This window comes from Gouania willdenowi, chromosome 4 (genome assembly GCF_900634775.1).
Source record: "Gouania willdenowi chromosome 4, fGouWil2.1, whole genome shotgun sequence".
Classification (NCBI taxonomy): Eukaryota; Metazoa; Chordata; class Actinopteri; order Blenniiformes; family Gobiesocidae; genus Gouania; species Gouania willdenowi.
The window spans coordinates 7,964,165-7,987,711 of NC_041047.1; the positions used below are offsets into that span (position 1 = coordinate 7,964,165).

The window sequence follows — 23,547 nt, forward strand, 5'->3', positions numbered from 1 at the left end:
GAGGTTATTGAGGGAAAACTCTTATTTAATGGCTTACTGGTTGTATAATAAGGCCATGCAGAACAAGGCATTGATAAGTACTTTAATAATGACTAGTTAAGAGTCAATATGTTATTAATTTTTATGCTAATAAGCAACTAATTCATAGTTAATAGGTGTTCCCTATTATAAAGTGTTACCATTTTATTTTATTTTTGTTTTATAATGATCAACGGACTATGTGAAACTACAAAATAATGAAATGACCAGACAACAATGAAATGCATCACATCATAGCCGACCAATCAGATTAGAGGTAATGCACCGCACCAAAACAGCATTGAATGCTGGTTATTTTCTCAGTTTTAGAGCTCATGAATGTAGTTATATTTAGAGCTTGAGAAGTTTAATTTTTATTTTGAATTGAATTCATTGGTGTTATTTTATTCTAAAAAGAATTGTACATTTTGACAAACCTTTTATTTTATACAAATGCCTTTGTGAAAAATAATTTTAGTTCCAATTGTTGGTCTCTTCCTTTTTAAGTTTATACATGAGGTGTTTACTGTATGCAAGGGAACCGTGGCAAGATTTATTACCCAAAATAAGAAAGTAACTAGTAACTTTTACTTTGAGTACTATTTAATTGAGCTACTTTTTACTTGTACTCGAGTACAATTTCAATCAAGTAACTGTACTTCTACTTGAGTAGGATATATCAGTGTTCTTTACACCTCTGGTAGTGGGGACGCTGGTGTTTATGATGATGGGATGTAGGAATTACATACTTTTAAATATGATTATTATCAAACAAAGGACATTGAGAAAACCTCAGGGTTCCCAGTACGCAGGTATGGAAAAAGGAAACTAATGTTTGTAGAAATATTCATGTTTTTAAGTCCGTAATCACAATTGGAACAATCTATTTTTTTTAAAGGGCTTGCTAGCATAGCTAAAATGCTAATTAAAAGGCTACGCATCCCAGAAATCAGAATAATGACAACAAACTACTTCATAATTTATTTATATGATACAAATCTATTTACTCAAATGTCACGTTTGAAGAAAAAAAACATATATAAATTAGAGTCTGGAAATTAGGGCCTGGAGAAAGTATGGCATTTTGAACTTTCAAGTGTTGGAATCCTGAAACTTAATTCCTGTGTATTTTTTTTTAAATTGTATCGCAGTTCCATGATTTCAAAAGTTTAATTGGTTTGTGTGATTTACATTCAGCAATGTCCTTCAAACAGGTCCCTAAACACTGGTCCTTGGCCCGATCTCTGGTCATGGAAGGACTGTTACATTGCTGTGGAAGGGTTTGATTCAAAAAGCTTTTAATTTGAAAGTTCTACAACTTCCTGGACACCAATCGACAACTCAGACAAAACTACAACTTGTAAAATCAAGCTTTTCCTTTTCTTATATTCAAATTCTTCTTTTATTTTTTAATGATCAACAATCACTGGAGCTTTTCCAACGCGTCCTTCTCGATTAATCTCTGCTTTGGGGCTTTCAAGTGTTTCTTTTTAACCTAATTCTATTACGCAGCCTACTTTAGTTCAGCAGCACTAGTGTGAAGAGATGGAAAGTCACTGACAAATGCCCCCTTTGTTGGCGAACAAACACAGATGGTATTTGGCTCATGCACTGGGGGGACTGGTTGAACTGGGAGCAGGCCCACAGAATCAGACCAGCGCTCTCCACGAGTGACAGGCCTGTGTGGGTGTCAGAGTCTTTCTTCAGGAATGGAAAACAGGTCACAGGCCACATTACGTGATGTTTTTTAATTCGGAATTAATTATTTGGAATTAAATAGTTCGGAATTAAATTGTTCTGTTTTGTGTTTACACGGAAATAGTGATTCCAAATTGTGGTTTACATGGAAAACAGGTTTATTCGTCTTTATTCAATTCCGCTTCATGTCTGGGGGCTGGGAAGGGTTCTGATTGGACAGGGGGCAAACGTGACATATTCACGTTTATCAGGAAAATACTATTATTTTCGGCTACAACATGGAAGACCACATGAGAATTGTTTTCACTTTTATTTTGATTATAGTTTTGAAACATACAGAAACATTCTATTTTATGTATTTCTGTTGTCGCTTTGTACATTTTTTTTGTCATTCTGTGTTTTGTTTGTTGTTGGTGAGTCTTTTTGTGCATTTTTGGAGTCATTTGTGTTCTTGTTTTGTTACTTTTTAACTGTCATTTGAGTTTTGGAGTAAATTTGTGTATTTTTTGTCTTCCTTTTGTGCAGCTTTTTGTAAATTTGTATGTTATTTTGAGTAATTTTGTGAATGTTTTTAATCGACCTTGTAACTTTAAAGGGATCCTCCAGTGTTTTTACAAATGTGGCCAAATATTTTTTTAAATGTCCTTTTTAGAAGATCTATGCTTAACAAAACACATTTTTGCACCATATTTGATTTATTAACTTTCAAAAATGGGACTACTTTACCGTTTCATAACCTGTATTCCGCCATCTTGAAATCACGTGATTAAAGATGTCACACAACCCCATTTTGCCAGTAAAAATCAGTCCGTGATTTAATCGCTAACTTCCGCCACCAGAGTGTCAGCTGTGCACTGTTTAAGGGAGAGTAAAGTTCCCTTAGGAGAGCTCTTCTTCTCAGCTTCATTGTCTACTACCTAACTGCAAGGTGGAAACTGTCAGCGCGTCATCGCATGCGCAGAATGACGAGCATACGCAGAATGGCCAGAATGAATTTAAACCGGAATTAAACATATACAATAAACCAGCCTCTTAATTCATATTTTAAGTTTAATTCAGAATGGCCATTTTCATTTGGAATCAGGTGTTTACAAGGTCAGTTTAAAGCGGATTTATTTTTTATTCTGACTTAAATGGGACTTAAAGCTCTCATGTAAACGTGGCCACAGAAGCATCTCCAGTAGTTGTGCGTGTTGATTGAGAGCCCCAATGTTTCCACTGGGATGGAGCTTGCTTGGTTTTAATGGCAGTGGAAAAATTGAGGCAACCACTGTGTAAAGGTTTGAGCGTGACTCTGGGAAAGGCAGAGACACACACATATAAACGCACACAGATCTGGTCCGGCCCCCCCGGTGCTGTGGGGGCGTGCTGGACAGCAGGGAGGTGGCCTGGAGGGAGAACAAACCCTCGTTTGTTCTCTAAGCAAAGGCACTGACAGGAGGACCGACCTTCCACTTTGTTTGAACAAGAGGTCAAAGGTAGAGCCGTGCCTCGCTGCATTGTTGCCTCCTAACCTTTGGTGGCGCATTGAAAAACGACCAAACATCGATGCAGCAAGCCTGGAAATAACTTAGTCGGTAGCCTGGAGGTTCCTGAAGCTGTTTGTGATAGAGGAGCAGCTCAGTGGTATATACACTACAAACTCACTGAGTATATACTAGGGTGGTTTATATAATATAATGTATAAGAAGGATTGGGCGATTGTGCCTAAAGAAAAATTCGGCTTTTGATTAGAATTTCAATTTAATTTTTTCAATGCACTTAAAAATGACTGCAGACATCAGATATATTGTCAAAAGTGCAACTTTATTGCTGTGATTGTCCTCAAGAGTTAAAATGCATAGAACAAATAAATGAGGCTCTGTCATTTAACAATTTCAAGCTTTAACCCAGGTTTAAGCAAAACAGCAACTTCGCAGTAGCTTAATTTTCTGATTAAGAAATCAGATAACTACATATTTTATAACATAGAACAATTAAAAAAATAATAAACTCTTCCCTGAGCATCTCAGCATAGTGTAAATAAAAAATGTGGCACACATATAGGTGCTCAAAGGGTAAACAAATAGGGAGCTGGCTCACATCGCGCTACGGTAACCCACAAGGACGGAACGCGAAAAAGTCTGAAAAAACTGGTGGGAATTATTTATTTATTTTTTTCTTATTATTTTTTACATTTTTTTCCCAAAAACTTGAATTTGCAAAATAAAAATCGTTTTCATCTACAAATTTGATAAATTGATTAAATCGATTCTTTTTTTTTGGGTGCTGATGCTAACAAAGTCATTTGGAACAAGGCAAAAAGCAATCTGGCAAAATTTGGTGAAAATGTATTTTGTGAACCACTCTAGTATATACTGTCTAGTATATACTGTAAGTATGGTTAGGAATATGATCGATAATGACGTTCTCACTGATGTATACTTCCAAGTTTCCCAAGATGCATTTCAACCCTACAGCGACAAAACACACTGAGGCTAAATATCTCTGTTGATTCTCCACCTTTGAAAGTTCTGAAAACATTTTAAGTGAAAAAGTGACAAAGTAGAATAGAAACACATTTCATGCCGACATTTTGGAGATTTTCAGAGAACCTCCATTGTGCTGCTGACAAAAATTCTGGTTAACTTCAAAACAAGAGCCCTGTTTACAAAAGTGTTAAAGAACTACTGGAAGACAAGGGGAGATGCTTTTATTTTGAAAAGGGGATTTTTGATTTTTAGCTTGAAGCCTGTCCCAGGAACATTTTACATTGTGCTCCCAATGCATCATGGGGCGGTTGAGTATGACTAGTGTGCCCACTGTGCACACTTTCAATTCTTCCCATATACAGTAGTATAGATCCTGGTATTTCTCAGGTACTAAACTTTCTATCTAGCACTACATACTCATTTTGACGTCAGACGTAGTGTGAGTAGTACGTTTTATTATGACATTTCAAACACTGCCAGTGTGTTTGTTGGAAGAAGAAAAAAAGAAGTGAATCACCTGCAGGGAAGCCACACCTGTTCACCCCAGCAGCCTGAGTGTGTGTGTGTGTGTGCGTGTGTGTGTGTGTGTGTGTGTGTGTGTGTGTGTGTGTGTGCGTGCGTGCGTGCGTGCGTGCGTGCGTGTGTGTGTGTGTGTGTGCGTGTGTGTGTGTGTCTTACTGTGTGGTCATGAGTCTGTGTGTATGTGTGTGCGTAAATCAAGCACCAACAGAGGTTAAGACAGGAAAGTAAACACGAGCGTTGACTCACAGCTGGTCAATGATTTACCTGAATGGTTGCACCTTCAGCCAAACACGTTCACACTCACTGAGGAATGTTGTTTTGTTTTTTAAATGCTGAAGATGGAAAGAGCCCGAAAGTGTGTAACAATAATTATAAGTTGTTTAGTGAAAAGACAGTGTGTCTGCATGCATGGGTTTCTATTTTACAAACATATCAAACACTTTTGTTTTAAATATTCAAAGAAAAGATGAAAAACAGATGCATAGAAGAGTTTTATAATAATGTTATTCTGAAATCACAGTGAATACTAGAAACTAGAACATAAAATGGTGTCAAGTTAATCATTGTCATCCTTGTCCGGCAGGAAAAAAACAGGAAATCATGGTAACGTTTACAAGACTCCACATCCCACAATGCAATGCGTGAAAGTGAAAGCGTTTCGGGTTTTATTTTTTTTAATTTATTTTTCCCTTTTTCTCTTTATTGCCAACTAATATACAAACCTGTCAGGTAAATATTACATCTTTCATTGTTTAGCATGAACAGACTCCTTCAAGAATACAGACATACAACATAAAAAACATGGAAATGAAGACAAATAATACACACATTAAAAAACAAAATAAAACACAATACATTTATGCAGTTGACTTAACAGCTGTTAAGCTTCATTAAGAAAGTGTTTCAAGTGGCAATTTCAACTTTTTTTCTTTCTTTTTGAAAAAAACTGTTTTTTGTTAATTTACATACCACATGTCAAACTCAAGGCCCGGGGGCCAAATCCAGCCCTTTAGAGCATCCAATTTGGGCTGCAGCAGAAAGCAAAAAACTCAGAGAAACCATGAATTATTGTGTAAATTACCAACTAATTCAGTTGTAGATATCTAAGCTAGATATCTCCAAATTAATACACAAATGCATTGAGATGCCACATATTTAGCAAGGCTCACATTTCCCCCCATCATAACCCTTATCACATGATGGCAGTCATTTTTACACTCTACACTCTACATTTTTCCCAAATCCTGCAATTTTCTTAAAATTATTCCACAAAATGTCCCCAAATTACATAAACATGGGTCACAAAATCAAATAAATTGAAAGAGAAAATCCTGCAGGGGACTGATATTTGTCACGTAATGCTTTAATATTATCAGCAGCGTGCATGTTTTAGCATTTATTTAAAATTGGAAGTGCAAACTGGAGCACAATTATGATTAAATTACTCATTTTCCCGCCTATAATCTGTGGCCCACTTTAGATAAACTGCTTAGTATTTGGCCCCTGAACTAGAATGAGTTTGACACCCTTGATTTACATGATCAGGAAAATGAAACTAAAAACATTTCTTTTCATAGCAGATTTCAGATACACACAAGCCCTGTTGGGTTGCAATGCTGCTTTGAATGCTAACGTTTGCCTGTCGCGCTGCTAAAGGTGTGAGCTGCTGCTGCGGCTGCACTGAAAGCCGTCACTGTGTCGGTACACCTGAGAGAGGAATGCTCACAGCGAGGCAGTGTGCTGCACGTCGGGGTGGGAGCTGTTTTTCTTCAATCGCCTCAGGAATGCTCGACATCTCTGCTTGTGCCTGTTTTCAATATTCTGCTTTAGTTTGATAGAGAATACAATCGCCAGAAAGCAACGTTTTAACCCTCCTATTATCCTCAAATATTACGAACACATTTTACCCTTAGGGTCAATCTGACCCCAGGCATATTTGCCTCCAGGAAATGATTTTCCAAAAATCATTGAGCAAGTTTTTGTGTCAGGCACTTTGTTTATTTGTTGAATACATTAATAACCCCTTGAAAAAATATCATGATCATTTTATGTTCAATGAGTCATGAAATGTAAAGCAAAACAATTAAAAAAAAAAGTGTTGAATGGTAAACATTGAATGGGGTCAAATTGACCCCAAGGATAATTGGAGAGATTAACTGACTCATGTACAATTACTATACAGGTTTTAACCCTCCTATTATCCTCAAATATGACTAACACATTTTACCCTTGGGGTCAATCTGACCCCAGGGATATTTTCCTTCAGAAAATGATTTTCAGAAAATTGTTGAACAAGTTTTTCTATGTTTATTGGTTGAATACATAAATAACCCCTTGATACTAAAACCTTGACCTGTTTTCTAGCGCCACCATCAGGACAAACTTTTAAATTAGAATTAATGTTGAATAGTTTTTATCCAAATCTTCTCAAACTTACCAATGTTGTTGGTAAATGGTATAGACCAGTAGAGTATGAACCCTATTGGTTGTGGTAATGAGATAACCTTTCCTGCAGCGCCACCATCAGGTTAAACTTTCAATTTTGGGTAGTGTTTCTTCAAAATATTTCATCCAAATCTACTCAAATGTATCAACTCTGCGCCTGCAGGTGTGAGGATGTTAGGTCACACACAGACAGACTAGTTTTATACAGCTAAAACAGCTAGGGGTCCAAATGACCCCAGAGGAACGCCTATGCTTGCAATGTGTTCAGCACATTTAAAAATATCATTCTAATAATTTTATGCTCAATAAATTGCAATCATCAAATTAGGAAAAGTCATGAAATATGAAGCAAAAAAAGTCAATTATTATTTTTTGGATGATAAACATTGAATGGAGTCAAAATGGCCCCAAGGATAATAGAAGGGTTAAGTTTAGCAAAAAGTGCGTAGGCTAATTAAACAATTTTTTTGTTTATTTTTTATTTTTATTTTTTTGAGGGAGAGAAAGACCCACACAAATTAATATTTTTTCCCTTATATTAGGGGTTCACAGTGACTCAAAGTCAATGTTAGAGGGAACTTGATGAATGGAACATAATTGAAGGATAAAACAGAGATCATTGTGCTCAGGAGTTCTTTAAAAAGTTAATTCAAACAGTGATAGGGTTAATCTCAGCAAACACATTTTATATAAGTTATCTAAAACTTTGTCTTGTAACACTGAACTGAAAAGAAAAGATGTTTAAACAGTAGGTTATGAGTTTCACTGATGAAAGACAATACCAGGCAAGACCTCGGGCTACTTTAAGGTGCAGATTTAGGATTTACTGGGATTAAATGTGAGCATGTTAAATTCTCCTCACTGGTCCAAATGGGATGTGCTTAAGGGGATTTGCAGCTAATTGTGTTGTTGTTCCCTGAAATAGAGACGATAAAGACAATAAAGGAATGAAGACGAAGCTCCTCTAGGGCTAGGGTTAGCGTTTATATCATTCCTGCATGGTAGTTAGAAAATATTTATTTTTTGCACTTTTGTTGTTTGTTTAAAGATCCAGTATGATGCTATGTTTCACTCATCTCCATTTGTTCTAAGAACCCCAAAAACATAGTATTTTGGGTTCTTTTTAGTTTAGTCACTTTCATGACGCTTCTAAAAACAGGCTGTTTTTAGGGCCTTCATGCATATGTACGAGTGGGCGTGTGTGTAGACGCTGACTCCATGACACAGCTTTATTACCATAGTGATTTTCTTTTGCTATCCACACACTCTTGTTATTGTTTTCAGCCAAATAACTGCACATTACAGTAAAACACATGGCTATTTTAGCGGCTATTGTGATTGTGAGTCCGTCTTAGCGCTGCTTCAGGGTGTGTGTGTGTGTGTGTGTGTGTGTGTGGAAGCAGCGGAATCAGTCATTTGTTTCAAACACTCAGCGGAGTGTTAAGCTGCTATGTCACGTTCTTCTCCTCCTCCCCTCTTCTAGCCACAGGAATAGTGCATTTAAGGTGATAATCATTTGTTTTGTCCAATCGCTGCGTCGCATTGGGTCACAAACCATTCATAATTCGTCAATGACAATACAAGGTGATATAACAGCTGCTAAAAATGGAACTGCTCCCTGTGCGCTACACCGTGGCTGCCCACTGCTCCTCAGGGAGGAGTTAAATGCAGAGAACACATTTCGTGTACGTAGCTTTACATATATGACAATAAAGTATAATATATATTCTATACTAAATCGTAGTGTTTGTTTTACCTGTGAGGTAGTTTGAGAGGGAGGAACTCACATTCTTATAGGGTAGGAGGAGTCAGGATTGTCAGAAGGAGTTTCCGCGATATGATGTCACAATGCGAGAAATATCCAACTCGCCTGTTTGGAGCCGACTTTTACATAACAAGCGATGGAGAAAACAGAACATTTATAACTTGGTCCTCTGAATGAGGCTAAAAGAATGTATATTACTATAGCAAAACCATTATAAAGTTAATTTTTTATAATACTGCCCCTTTAACTCTTAAAGGGATCCTCCACTGTTTTTACAAATGTGGACTAAAACCTATGAAATTCCCTATTGGAAGATTTGTGTCTAACAAAATGCATTATTGTGCACCATTTTCATTTTTATTAACATTTAGGAATGGGACTACGTTACTGTTTTAGAGCCTGTGTTCCACCATCTTGAAATCATGTGATTGAAGACATCACACAGCCCTATTTGATCCCATTGCTTCCTATTGGAGTGAAGCGTTCAGCCTGCTTTTTAGGAATCATTATTTATTTCTACGTTACATGTTGTTTCCGGTCGCATATTTAATGCAGTCTTAATAATTTAATGCTCTTTTAATTTTTAGGCTATTCATTATTTGTGTGTAGTCATTTTGTTTTTTGTTAATGATATTTACTGTCAATGTAAAAAGGTTTTTAAGAAGATTGGCAGGAAATTTAAAAATTCCTCCTGTTTGTCGCGCCCCACCTGTCATACCTCCATTCCCCACCGGGGGGTCACGCCACACACTTTAAGAAGCACTGGTGTAGCCGATGAGTGTGAAACGCTCTATAATCCATAGATTTTGTCTACCTAGGCGAGTGAAACCTGGCTCTGGTTCTGAGTAAAAATTGGGATTAATTAGTGATCCTTGCTGATATTACAAAACAAAGTCATACCTTTTGGATTCAACCATTAAGCTACGTCTAATTACTTAATCTCCAGCCTTACCTGAAAACTGATCCATCTTCAATCAGAGCAACACACTGTAACACTGCCAATGGCATTTTTCCCCTAACTCCAATGCCCCGCCCCTCCAGCCTTGATCTTTCTACCTTTGATGAAAAGACATGCCAGTGATATTTTAGGGTCTCAGCAGAGAAAGACACCAAAGGTTTCATGTTTTCCCACAGCTTTTGTCTGACCTTCCGAAGGCTTAAATCACAGGTGTGAGCACGCCGTAACACACACACACACCCTCCTCCACACACACCGACACGTTTAGCCGCCGAGTCATGCACGACTCGGATACGCCACGGGAGACGCGAGGAAACAAAAGAGAACCTTGATTTTCAGCCAAACACGTTCACCAGGTTCAGCAGTTTAAAAGAAGGGCTTTTTATTCACTTGTGACAGCATTTGACAGTCACTTTGGTATTTATATTTGTTTTAATGCCAACCCAATGCAAGGCAGTACATGACACATCTTTTAATATCACTGCTAAGGAAATGCTTTGATGCATTTTGACTTAATCACACGTCACATCAGACTTAAAACATAGGCTGTGTTCGAACTCACATACTAACGTACTGTTCATACTAAGTCTACATCAAAATGAGTATGTAGTGCATTCACATTAGATAGTATGAAAAGATTGAGTACGCAAGGAATACCCGGATGTATACTATATCGGGATGTTGTTGAAGTATGGACGGTGGGCACACTAATCATACTCAACTGTACCATGATGCATTGCGAGCGGTATGTAAAATGGTCCTGGGACTGGCTTCAAGCTAAAAGTCAAACATCCTCTTTTCAAAACAAAAGCATATCTTCTTGTCTTTTGTTAGTTTTTTTTTTAACACTTTTGTAAATAGGGCTCTTGTTTTGAAGTTAACCGGAAGTTTAGTCAAATGTGTTTCGGTGAGTTTTATAGATCAATTGAGCACATGTTGATATTCTACTTGGTCAATTTATCACTTAAAATGTTTTCAGAACTTTCAAAGGTGGAGAATCAACAGAGATATTTAGCCTCAGTGTGATTCAGGTTTTTAATGTTGTAGGTTTGAAATGCATCTTGGGAAACTTCGAAGTATACTTCATTGGGAACGGTCACCATACAAATCATACTAACAGTATATAGTAAACAGTATATACTTATTGAGTTTGTAGTGTATAGTAGGGTGACCACGTCCTTGTGTGTGACAATTTTGTCAAAACAAAGCAGCGTCTTTAATGATTCCGTCACATGTGAGTAGAATTGCCGTAATTAACCATATTAGCTTTAAAGGCCAACTCTTTAGCTTTCAGAAACTGGTGGAATTGATCAGATAGAGCAAATATTAGCAGAGTTACGGTCTTTTAAATTAACTTGTTCCCCGAGATTTAAGGTGTTTGGGAAACCTGGACAATTTCATTCATTTGAGTGTGCTATTTCGAACACAGCCATAAATGGCGTTTGTTTGCGTCCAGGTGTGCTGAAGGACTACCTGCGTGAGCTTCCCTACCCTCTGATCACCAAGCAGCTGTACGAGGCCGTGCTGGATTCAATGGCCACCAGGCCTCTGAGGATGGGAGCCAAGGGCTGCGAGAACGAACCTGCAGACTCAGAGCACACAGTGAGTCTGCTGGAGATCCTGCCGGAGGTGGAGAGAGTGAGTTACCGTCATCTGCACTGATTGCTTTTAGTCACAGAGGTGATTGTGGTTTGGATGATATCGACTTTGAGAAACACTCATTGGTTGAAATTGTAATTGCAATTGTAAACTGAATTGTGATTCCATTGAAGACTTAAATGACACAAATTTACCGGACACCGTTTGCAACAAGAATATGACTTTTTACAAAATGAATGGCAGAATTTATCTGACTTTACTCAGTGAACAAAAGAGGTTGCAACTAATTTATGCATTTCTGTCATCTAAAAAACTATATTTCTGAATCCTAAAGACACAGTTTCATTGGTTTGTTTAAAGACTGTGACATTGCCCACCAAATATTTAGTCCAAGCGTTCTGTGTGAGTAAAGGAGTTCCTCAGGGCTCTATACTTAGTCCTGCTTTTTGTCTATTTCTGTCATTGAATTTGGTTTACTTCTTTTAGCTTTTTTATGTTTTTAATATAAATATATTTTCAGCTTTAAACAAGGACAAGGTTTTCAAATCATTAAAGAACACTTTCAAACATGTCCTCTACTCATTACTTGTTCCTAACGCAAGAAACAAAGAGTTGTGAGTTCTTCCAATGGCAAGAAAAGACCTACATTATGTCATTGAGTAGACATTAAAACAAAATCCCCAAATATTTAGTCTCTGGTAAAGACAATTACACTTAATTAGTTTCCTTATCTCAAAACAAGTTTTTTTAATGCAAAGAAGAGATATGTTACTTCTACATTTTACAGGTTTTAGGTCATGTTTTTATTGCTAAGCTCATTTGCATTTGGGCACATTTTAATATTTAAAGCTTTTGATGATTTTATGCCTAATGAAGTCAGTTTTTGACCAAATTTGCATAACAAACGTAAATAAATGTATCATATTGTGATAACCTATTAACTAAACCCCTTTTGTTAGCACTTACACTATATATTCATTAAATCAAATAAGAAGCCTTTGGACCAGGAAGTGTCCTACATGAAATTAGATTCACTAAAAAACAGCTTTTCTGTGTCGTAAACGTAACGCTGCATCAGTCTGGCTGTTTTCAGGCTTGAAAGCTTTAATTGTTATTGTTCCAACTTTCCTTATGTTCTCTTTTCTTTCCACTGCTTCCACTGAGCATGTTTATGCTGCTGTTGCTGTCAGCGGTATTGCTATAACTACTAATCAGAATAATAACATGTCTTCCATTTTTGTGACTCCATCAGATGACGCTGCGGAAGCTTCTGGATCACCTGAAGCTGGTGGCGTCATACCAGGAGGTAAACAAGATGACGTGTCAGAACCTGGCTGTGTGCTTCGGTCCCGTTCTGCTGAGTCAGCGTCAGGAAGCTTCCTGCCACACCAACCGCGTCTTCATCGACTCCGAGGAGCTGGCCAGCGCGTTACATTTCAAAAAGCACATCGAGGTCCTTCACTACCTGCTGCAGCTCTGGCCAGGTGAGGCTCCGTTTGTCACAGACACGCTTTACAAACCACGTTCTAACTTTTTCAGGAAATGTACTTTGAAATTACTTTGATCTCTTGACATGTTTTGACTGCTGTCTTCCTCAGAGGCATCTACTGGTTGCTTTGATATCTTACAAGTTATTTTCTAAGTTAAGCGATCAGTAGATGCTTTGATGCATTTCTTTCAGTAAAAAAAGGTTAAAATGCTTAAATGATACCATATACTGTATGTAGGACCTCTCCTACTATGCTCTCACTTTGATTTTTTTAAAAACAAACTATTCCGTTGTTTAAAGGGTCAAAATATCATGTGGTGCTACTGTCTGGCCTTGAAAACATCTTTAAAATGTTTTGCAGTCTTGTGTAATATTTCAATGTATTTCTATTTTTATTTCCATTATAATTTGCAAACTTTGTCTGACGATGCACATTTTCTGAAATATGCAGTGAAAATCCATATAGGTAATTAACCCAAATACTTGCAAGGGTGGTGTACTTTTAAATTAATGATATGATTTATTTATTTACTGTTAAAAGGCATGAAAATGGACCTGTCTTGCTTCCTGATGAATTACTGTCCAATAACAGTAACCCAATAACAGGATATGCTGGTATAAAACACTGATGATCTGTAAAATAGATGACTAAAATACTATAATAATACACAGTTTTAAAACAACCTTGCGTGAACCTTTGATCAGTCATCTAAATAAGTTTTTGAAAAAATGCATTAATGAAAATTAAAATTACAATTCTAGTGATGCTGTATTTAATGCTTAACAAAACTATTTTAATCCTCCCATTATCCTTGGGGTCAAATTGACCCTATTCAATATTTATCAAAAAATAATAGTTGACTTCTCATGAGAACTTTCCCACACCATGGGTATGAATGTGTGTGTGTGTGTGTGTGTGTGTGTGTGTGTGTGTGTGTGTGTGTGTGTGTGTGTGTGTGTGCGCGTGACCTTCAATATGGTTCATTCTGTGCGAGTCGTCATGAATGTGTACCCCACATTAGAAAATATTTGGATGAAAGTTTTTCACCATACTCAAACTCTAAAACTGAAAGTCTAACCTGATGGTGGCGCAGCAGGAAACGTTATATCATCACAACTCATAGGATTCATACTCTAGTGGTCATTAATGTTGGATTTGAATGAAAACTTCAAGATAAATTAATTCTAATTTAAAAGTTTGTCCTGATGGTGGCGCTAGAGATTAGGTTGTTTCATTTTCAATAGGTTATTTATGTATTCAACAAATAAACAAAGTGCCTGACACAAAAACATGGTCAATGATTTTCTGACAATGATTTTCTAGAGGCAAATATCCCTGGGGCCAGATTGACCCTTAGGGTAAAATGTGTTAATAATATCTGAGGATAATAGGAGGGTTATAAAAGGCAAAGACTGGTTAAAAACAAAGTGCTTTTCTTCATTTGTGGTTTGTTTTCACAAACTCTGAGTTTCAGAAACCGCCTCCTAAATTTGAAAGTTCCTTCAAATCTGTTTCTCTCCCTCGGTCTACTGCTTGACGTCTGAAGAAGAACCGTGTGTGTGTGTGTGTGCGCGCGCGTGTTTGGTCCAGCCTCTAATTTTAACTGCGGCCTTGGACTCCCACATTGAACCAATTCTGCGTGAACCACTAAAAGCTCAGCACCTCCTCCCTCCTGCACCACAACGAGTGCACAATCCAGGATCTAGGGATGCTAAACTTTCAGCTAATGCTATTTTACATTTTAAGGGAACGTGGTGTACCATAGTTTTGCGGTGATGACGCTGACGTAGCTCTTTAGTCCAGCTCCAAGTTCTTTGTTTACACCCTCAGTCACATCTCTGTCCTGTCTGTTTGCACTCATTATGGGATATTTTCAGCCGCCTCTTCACACACTCACACACACTTGCATACCGAGCCCTGTAAGGCGTTGTTACTTCAGCCCTAAACTGAAGCCAGGCTGAGAGAGTGCTGCCCTTTGACTGCATTAACGCTTGTTATAATTGACTGTGATGATTTATTGTTAGTCTTTAGGGTGTTTTAGCAGTTAGCAACAAGTTAGCACTCCTTAAAGCTGTGGTTCTTAAACTTTTTTGGGGTATTTTCTACTTTGAACAAAGGTGAACTTTCAAGCTCCACTTGCGCCCTATTGTCTCCCAAAAAAGTTTTGTATTTAACTGACAGGGAACAAGTATCATGTTTCATGATAAAAAGATAAATCACCTGCATAAAAAACAAATGTTAAAGTGCAGTAGTCAAAAATACAGTAAATAATGAAACATTGTTTACAATCTGTGCCAAAAAGCTTAAGAAAACCAAAAAGGAATTTCACTGCACATACAGTATGAAATAAACTAACAGGGAACAAGTAATGTCATTTTTCATGAGTAAATTAAAACTCAAAAACGAAGTTAAACTAATCCCTTGCGTAAAAAAACAAATGTTAAAAGTTCAGTACTCAAAAATTCAGTAAATAATGAAATATTGTCTGCAACCTGTGCCAAAAAGCTTAAAAAAACCAAGAGGGAAATTATTTTTTTAAGTCGACTAATGAAAGTTTGCCTGTTGTTCCACACCATGTGAAGTACATGCCGACGTAAATCATTTTAGTTCCAACATTTTGTTCCCGATAGTTTTCATTTTTGATTTTGTTTGAAGAAATTATGAAAACAAATAATAATTATGATAATAATAACAATATTGTCTGATATTTCTGTTTCATTTAAGTAAATTCTGTCCATTGGCCGCAATCACTGAAAATCGGAGTACCTATTTTGGTTGGTGGTAGTACAAATGGCATTGTTTGCACACATCACTACGAGACAGATATACCAGTGGTGTGAATATATCCACACTTTGAATTTCCTAGAAATAAAAGCACTTTTGTTTTCTTGTGATTAGATATTCTAATTAGGGCTGTCACTTTAACACATTAATTGTGAATAATTGATTACAGGAAAAAATAACGCACTAAAAAAATAACACCGTTAATCGGTTGGTTTTTTTCATCACTCCAAACAACGCGGAACCTTTCTCATTAAAGAGTTCCTGGTATACCCATAACACTGATGCACAGACTACGATACAAGACAGGAGATGCCGAGCTGCTCAGCTTAGTTTGCGATAATTTTGGCTTTTAAAAACACCGGATGGAAAACTAAAGCCTAGTTGTGTGCAAATTGTGCAAGAAAGAGTTTGTCTTATCACCGGAGCTTTGTAGCCTTTGCTACCACCTCAATGCTAAACATGTAGCAGCTAGCACGGACAGCTAGCGCAGACAGTGCTAACTGCAACATGCTGCGAGCACGCCGTATCTGACAAATGAACAAACTCACTGGATAAATATTATTATCTAAAGGAGAGAAAGAGCAACAAGTTCAGAGTCAGAAAAGTGTTGTTACTGTTTATGATGCGCTAACTTATAGCACTACATATGACGTATTATTTCATTTGTATATTCTATTATTTGGAGATTGACTAAAGTACACATCAATATGACATGTAGCCCTTGGGACTAATAGTCTCACATACAGAGGAATGTAAATAACTACGCCTGCATCTGTTCAAGTTTGTTCAAAACAAACAATAAATGACTTTATAAAGCCACTTTGTTATATGTCAATGCTTTGATCTGCCACAATTATGTAATTTAAATGAAAATACCTCAAGTTGAGGGCGTTTCTCAGCAATTTTTAGGTGCAATTAAAAAAGAGATTAATTATATTAATTAATTACAGAGCATAATTAATTCATCGCACATTTTTTTAAATCTCTTGACAGCACTATTTCTAACATGCATGAATTTGAACTGGGCTAACGGAAAAAAGTAAACACACACACACACACACATACACGTAGTTAGCGTTCAAAAATTCATCAGAATAGAAAATGGCCTACATTCAAAACTGCAATCTTAAATTTCTCCTTTTAGCGACTTTGCTAACTCACATATGTTTCTTTCCGTCCACCAACAGTAAATTATATGTCACTAAAGATGCTAAAGTACTTAAAGAACAGACCAAGCACTCAACTATCATACATGGTTAGTGGTTTAATGGTGTCTTCAGATTTAGTGATAGCACTAAGTGTTTTTGCTTCATAAGATAATAAGCCACAGGAGATGTTGTTAAACACTGCACATAAATACATCAGCACCATGCTTAGTGATGATCACTGAAAGTCGTCAGCATATTTCTATTTTCTAAACTGCACCTAAAGTTCTTTGTGGGTTGTGGGTGTTAGGAGACAAAAAGCACGCTAGGCATTTATTGTTTCTTTCTTTTTATAGTCATCACAGTAAATGATGGGTTTACACTAACTTTGTTCTTGTTCCCTTCTGGCCTGGTAAGGGAGAGCTAGCATGCTAGCGTCTGAAGGAGTGTAAACACACGGAGATGAAGCGAGGAGGTAACAGAGCGTGCTGGTTGCTGAGTGTTCACTGTCCCTACCTTTGTTTTCCTGCTGTGCGTTCACATGAATCTTTCAGGGTTTGACTTTGGTTAATTTTTAGGTGAGGTTTAGTCAACAGTTGATAAACATGACGTATTCACTGTGTGAGGTGTTGTTGTGTCTCCTGCATGTGTCTGATGTGTACTGGCATATCTCAGAGGTTCTGTTCTGAACACCCCAAAAGAACCTAAAATCAGATTTCTCTATTTTCAAACTATACATATGAATTGTTTTATGGCCGTGGCTATTGATACAGAAACTTATCACTAGACTCCCAGTACATCCATATGCAGCGCCCCTTATTGGCCAGTTTAGGTGACGTGCACCACGTGACTTAGAGTTCTGTCAGTTTTATTTTCACTCATATATATTCTCATTATATTCTTAGCTACACCGCTAACCCTTTTATTTAGCCCTAACCCAGGAAATACCCGAAAATGTTTCTTTTCTTTGTATATGTATGTTAAAATGACAAAAGCGGGATTCGAACCCGCTGCCTTTACTGTTTTGAAACGTTAGCTAAAAACTTAAGGGTGTAAGAAAAAAAAGAAATTTGGTAATATATTTGCGATATTTCATCGTACGATTATCGTATAGATCCAAAAAAATTCCAAATTGTTAAATTTTTTTTTAAATCATGTTTTTCAATGAAAAAAAACATTTAATTGCGCTACATCTGTAGTTATAAGACGTAGTTTAATAAATGCTCTTGAGGCCTTCTTGAGATGGAAATCGTCAATATGGTTAAAGCTGCCGATCACTTCTTTTAAAACAGACAGAGAAAGCGTAGGGCTCATAGATCAATATATCAAAGGTATTTCCTCCACAAAATGGGAGAATTTACTTACAAGGAAATGTTGGGGGTTGAATTTTTTTTTTTTTTGATTTGTTGACAAAATGGTCACGTGACATGAATTTCGGAAAAAATTTTCGTATTGCAATTCGGGATTACAAAGTTTGTAGAACAATGCAAGTGTGGTGGCGAAACTGAAAAGGTTTCACGACTGATTTGGCGAGAAAGAGAGCGAGGGATGGTTGAAAGGAGTCTGTCATCTGTTTTCATGCTTTCACCGCCACTTATATGAAATACCTGACGTCGTCACGCTCGATTTACGATACAAGGCTAGACTGAGATGTTCAAAGTTACATTTCTGATTTTTAAAAGTGTTTTTCTTTATTCTTTTTGTTCATTCTTGTGTTTTTTCCCCTAGAAAAGAAATTCACTTGAACAGCTTATTATTGCTTGTTAATCAGCGTCTGTGTTGAATTTGACATTATTACATTAGGTTAACTATTATTTATTGCACTGTATATTATAATCATGTTTTTATGTAAAATTAATAATTCCTTTTTTATTGAGTTATATTATAATCTAACTTCAGCACAGTGGAAGTAGCAAAAATAATTTTTTGTTCGTGCGCATGCCGATACATGCATGCCCAGACCGTGACACCAGGACCTTCAGAAGATCAGAGGTTGCTTTCTCCGCGTGCTTTGTTCTCTGATACATCTTCACTGTGTTCTTCTGCCTCACTACGTAATCTGATCTGCTCCTGTTTCAGAATGGGTTTACAGTATGTGTTGCATCATACTAAATAAAACTATGTTTAATTGGGTTAGCACAGATTGGCTGGTACACAAATCCCTCCTCAGATTAAGTTTTCGTTGCCATCTAAAGCGTAGTGAGTGAACTGTGTTCAACAATAACTGCAGCAGTAAATATTAGGGATGCACCCAAATAAAAATTCTTGGCCAAAACCAAAAATGAGAAAAACCAAGGCCCGAAAACAGAAACACTGAAATGAATTATTATGCAAAGTATTAGTACCATTGTATTTATGGCTCTGAATATATACATAGTGTATAGTATATATATAACTACACTGTAATTAAAACATTGCAATTTTATGAATTAATATTAATGCTTCAAATAACAAATCAGTTCAAAATATGAAAATATGTATTTAGCATTGACATTCCAACAATGCACAATATAAAATAAAAACAATACAATGTTTAACTTCACCCCACTCATACATTAAATCAGTGATTCTCAACTGGTGGGTCGGGACCCAAAAGTGGGTCACGGACATCTGGTCAAAAATGTATAAATAATATAATAATATAGTAATAAATAATGTCTCTCATGTTGGACTTGACTTTTATTTTGAAATCAACTTTTCTTTTGACAAGCAATCATGTCTTCTACCACACTTCCTTTTATTTTGAAAAACTATGCACTGATCCGTGTCCATCATCTTCTGTTAAACAAAAGAGCTGCAATTCTTGTCCTCTCCTGCATAGCACTGTCCTCAAACGCACTCTTACTTTGAAAACGGCAATTTCCGGTCGCACCAGATGAAAAAACAGGTTTTTTTTATTTACCGTCTTCTAACATTTTTTGTTTTTGTTTTTAGAAACAACCGGTTTTAAAAAATGTGTTCATCCCTTCTTGACCCAATAAAGAAAAATGCCATTTTATTAAATATGAAATGAAAAACCAGTAAATATTTCTTGTATTTCGGTGCATTACTGGTGAATATTGGTTTAGTCTGATTCATTAAATTTCCTTCTGTTTGTCTTCTTCCAGTTGTGGCCCCTCATGGACAACCCTCCTCTCCATCCTCTGCGTCGCTAACATTCGGCTCCTCAGCTCCTCTGCGGCGGAGGAAAGAGCGTCCCCAGGTCCTGAATCTTTCCGAAGCGGAGATGGCGGGTGTTCTGCGACCCAAACCGGGCCGTCTAGATAGTCCCAGTAACCGCTACGCTGGGGACTGGAGCGGCTGTGGGGAAAGCTACTTCCCTTCTGAAATACTGCTTCCTACGAGCAAAGAGGAGGCGGACTACGACGACGTGCCGTCTGAGGACACCGACGCAGCCGAGGAGTTCCTGACGAAGCAGGAGGAGGAAGAGGATGAGAGGGTCATGGGTTCTGATCAGGATCAACCTCGGCAAGAGGAGGAGGACGAGGAGGTGAAAACTGAGGAATGGGGGGAGCGGAGAGCAGAAGAAGAGGAGGAGGAGCAAGGTGAGAGTGACGGTTCAGATCCAGGGCAGACTTTGGAGGAGGAGCAGGAGGAAGAGGAGGATGATGAAAAGGAGGAGGAGAGGGTGTGCCACCACCACATTCTGGCCCCTCGGCTGCCCAATGAGCACACGTACCAGGCCTACATGAAGATCCAGGACATCAGCCCAGTGCTCAGTAACCGGGTGAACCTGAGGGACCTGCAGGAGAGCATCGACACTCTGATAGGAAACCTGGAGCGAGAACTCAACAAGAACAAGCTCAACATTGGCTACTGATGTCTTTACGTCTTTACCAATCCAGGTGCTACAGGACGCAGCCAGTGTTTCCATGGAAACCCTGTGACATCACAGGGAGGTTTGGCCAAGATGAGATGTTACAAACCGGCACTTCTGGCATTAGACATTCCACATTGTTTTGACTTTCCTTTGTTTGGCTGCCTGTCTTACTTTGTGTTGTTGTTGTTGTTGTTGTTGGTTTGTAGTCGCGCTAAATGTGCGTTCACACCCAACGCGACTTCAGCGACTTGATTACATTCGAAATCAATGCAAATGACGCAACTTCAAGTGACCTCAAGTGACCTCCCTTCAAGCGACGGTACTTGCGTGATTCCAGCAACTAAGTCGCGTGACCAGTCACTCAAAATTTTAAAATTTTAACTTTTAAAGCGACTACAAGTGGCAACTCCCACGGCCGAGGCTGCAGCCCTTCCCTCCCGCTACAACGAGAAAGCTGCACTGAAAGGGCTGTACACTTCCTTAACTCCCTCTTCCCTGTTCCCTTCCCCCTCACCAAGGTAACACTCCCCTCTCTTTTTATATCCTCCCTTTAATAAAGTGTTTCTTACCCTTGCTTAAGGAGGGCTGGTGATGGTCACAATTATGCAATAAAATAAATGCATTTATTTAATTACAATAGCAAAACATGCATTGCTGTCGTAAAAAGATTGCACTTCATGTAGTGTTGACCTTCAACAGCATGTGTAAACGTACAATATTCCCTGGTCGTCACATCACTGGAGCGATGAAATGACGAAAAATGTTCAAGCGACTCATCACGGGCGATTTAAGCGACAGAAGTCGCGTTGGGTGTGAACGCACCTTAAGTCTGTGGGCCTTGTTGTTATGGTTACTTCTCTTCTTATTAGAAGAACCCATTGACCCCTCAGGGGTTTAAAAGGTGCCTTAATTGTGTGAAGGTGGGACATCACGAGGGAAATCCACCCTGAAATGAAACGCATCTCCTCCAGTCAACTTTCATCATGTTTGTTGTTTTTTTTTTTGGTCATTAATGGTACAACAAATTAATTAAGGCTGACGACATAAAACAATGCTTTCCTTACAAATTATAATTACAGTATTTAGGGTAGTCTCATTTCTAATTCCTTAAATTCCAAATTTATGAGGACAGAAATGGCATATATATATATATATATATATATATATATATATATATATAAAATAATGAGAAGATTTGTAAAGGTTTTATTTTGGTAATGGTAACATTTATTTGTATGTATTTATTTTCAGACTTTGCAGAATTAAAAAAACATTTGGAAAACAAACCCTTTTCTAGTAGCTTGGATCTCGAGTCGATGTATGTTTTAGTCATTGGATGTTCCGTTCAGAAAAGGACATTAAAATAAAAAAAAGAAAAAGAGTGGGTATTTGATTTGTATTTTAAAATTCAAAAGTTAACATTGAAATTTAAGTTTTCCTACTTTTAAAATGGCAATTTCCGGTCACACCATATGAAGAAACTGACTTTTTGTTTCCATCTTCTAACATTTTTGGTTTTTGTTTTTAGAGTCAGAAAATTAAAATCAACCAGTTTTTAAAATTTATCACTTCTCAACCCTGATAGAGAAAAATTGCCAATGATGATTAAATCCTAATTTTTGAACTTTAAAATGAAAAACATTTTTTTAATTTTTTTTTTTAATAATCCAATGACCAAAGCATACACTGACCATCTCGGTCACATGTGCCAAACTCAAGGTTTGGGGGCCAAATCCGGCCATTTAGAGAGTTTGATTCGGCCTGCAGGAGAAAGTGAAAAACGACAGAGAAAACATGAATCATTGTGTAAATTACCAAATAATTCAGTTGGAAATTGTTGTTGAAAGAACTCAGATTTTTTCCAAATTCCTGCATTTTTGCTCAGATTTTTCCACAAAAGCTCCCTGAATTAAATTAAATTTGGTAAAAAAATAATCAATCAAAGGACATTTAAGTATCTGTCACTTATTGTTTAGATTCCATACTTTGTCTAATTAATAATTGGAAGTGCAAACTTGGGCACATTTATGTTGTGTTTGTTTGTGGCCCACTTGAGATCAAACTGGTCCATATTTGGCCCCTGAACTAAGACCAAAAGTCTCCCACTTTTCTTCTAATGGACCAATTTTCCTGGTTAAATTGTCTTTTTCTTTCCTTTAGATATTTTTTATTTGACCCCAAATCTGTTGGCTATCCTGTATTTGCACAAAATAAAGACTTCTTATGGTACCATCAACTTTTTAGCCCCCTATGCTAACGCCTTAGCATGACTTGCTAATGCTAAAACAGCCAAACCAAAGGAGGATAATGTATACATTAGGGTGGATTGTCCTTTTATAAGGCAGCGAATAGCTTTTTTAAAATCGAGGTATTGAAATGTTGTTCAACAGAAATGCACTTATTAGGGAGACAGTTGTATTGATTGTGCGGTGGAAACAATAATTTTCTGGCGTCTGTGTAAATTTCGATTAAAAAGAGCCCCTGTTGTGACAAACATTTTTTTTAAATGACTTTAATCTCAGGCTAACAACACCCGAGTGAAATAAAACTACACATCTGAGATAATTTCACGTATGGCATTAGTTTATTCACATTCTTTAGCTCAAAGACAGCTAGCTTAGCTTAGTTGGGCTTAGCTTAGCTTGGCTTAGTTTAGCTAAGAATGAAGACAACAACTTTGAAACTTTCAAACACGTTTTAACTCCTCGCTGACTAAACAAAACCATCGTTTTTTTTTTTTTTAAATCAATCTGCACAAAACACAGCATTTTATGTCTTTTTAGCTTTGCTAACCAAAGCTATTTTTAATACAAACGAATCAAAGTGTTTGTC

At 37.3% G+C, this 23,547-nt stretch overlaps 1 protein-coding gene across 1 annotated transcript in view; it reads left to right on the forward strand.

Moving 5' to 3' along the window:
• Positions 1-22,944, forward strand: part of syde2 (synapse defective 1, Rho GTPase, homolog 2 (C. elegans)) — a 63,253-nt gene extending 40,309 nt beyond the window's left edge. Inside the window, exons 6-8 of the mRNA XM_028443831.1 lie at positions 11,334-11,515; positions 12,729-12,960; positions 20,003-22,944. Coding sequence (XP_028299632.1) covers positions 11,334-11,515; positions 12,729-12,960; positions 20,003-20,715 — 1,127 coding nt within the window. The 3' untranslated portion in view covers positions 20,716-22,944. The remainder of the gene's footprint in view (positions 1-11,333; positions 11,516-12,728; positions 12,961-20,002) is intronic.
• The last annotated feature ends 603 nt before the right edge of the window (positions 22,945-23,547 follow it).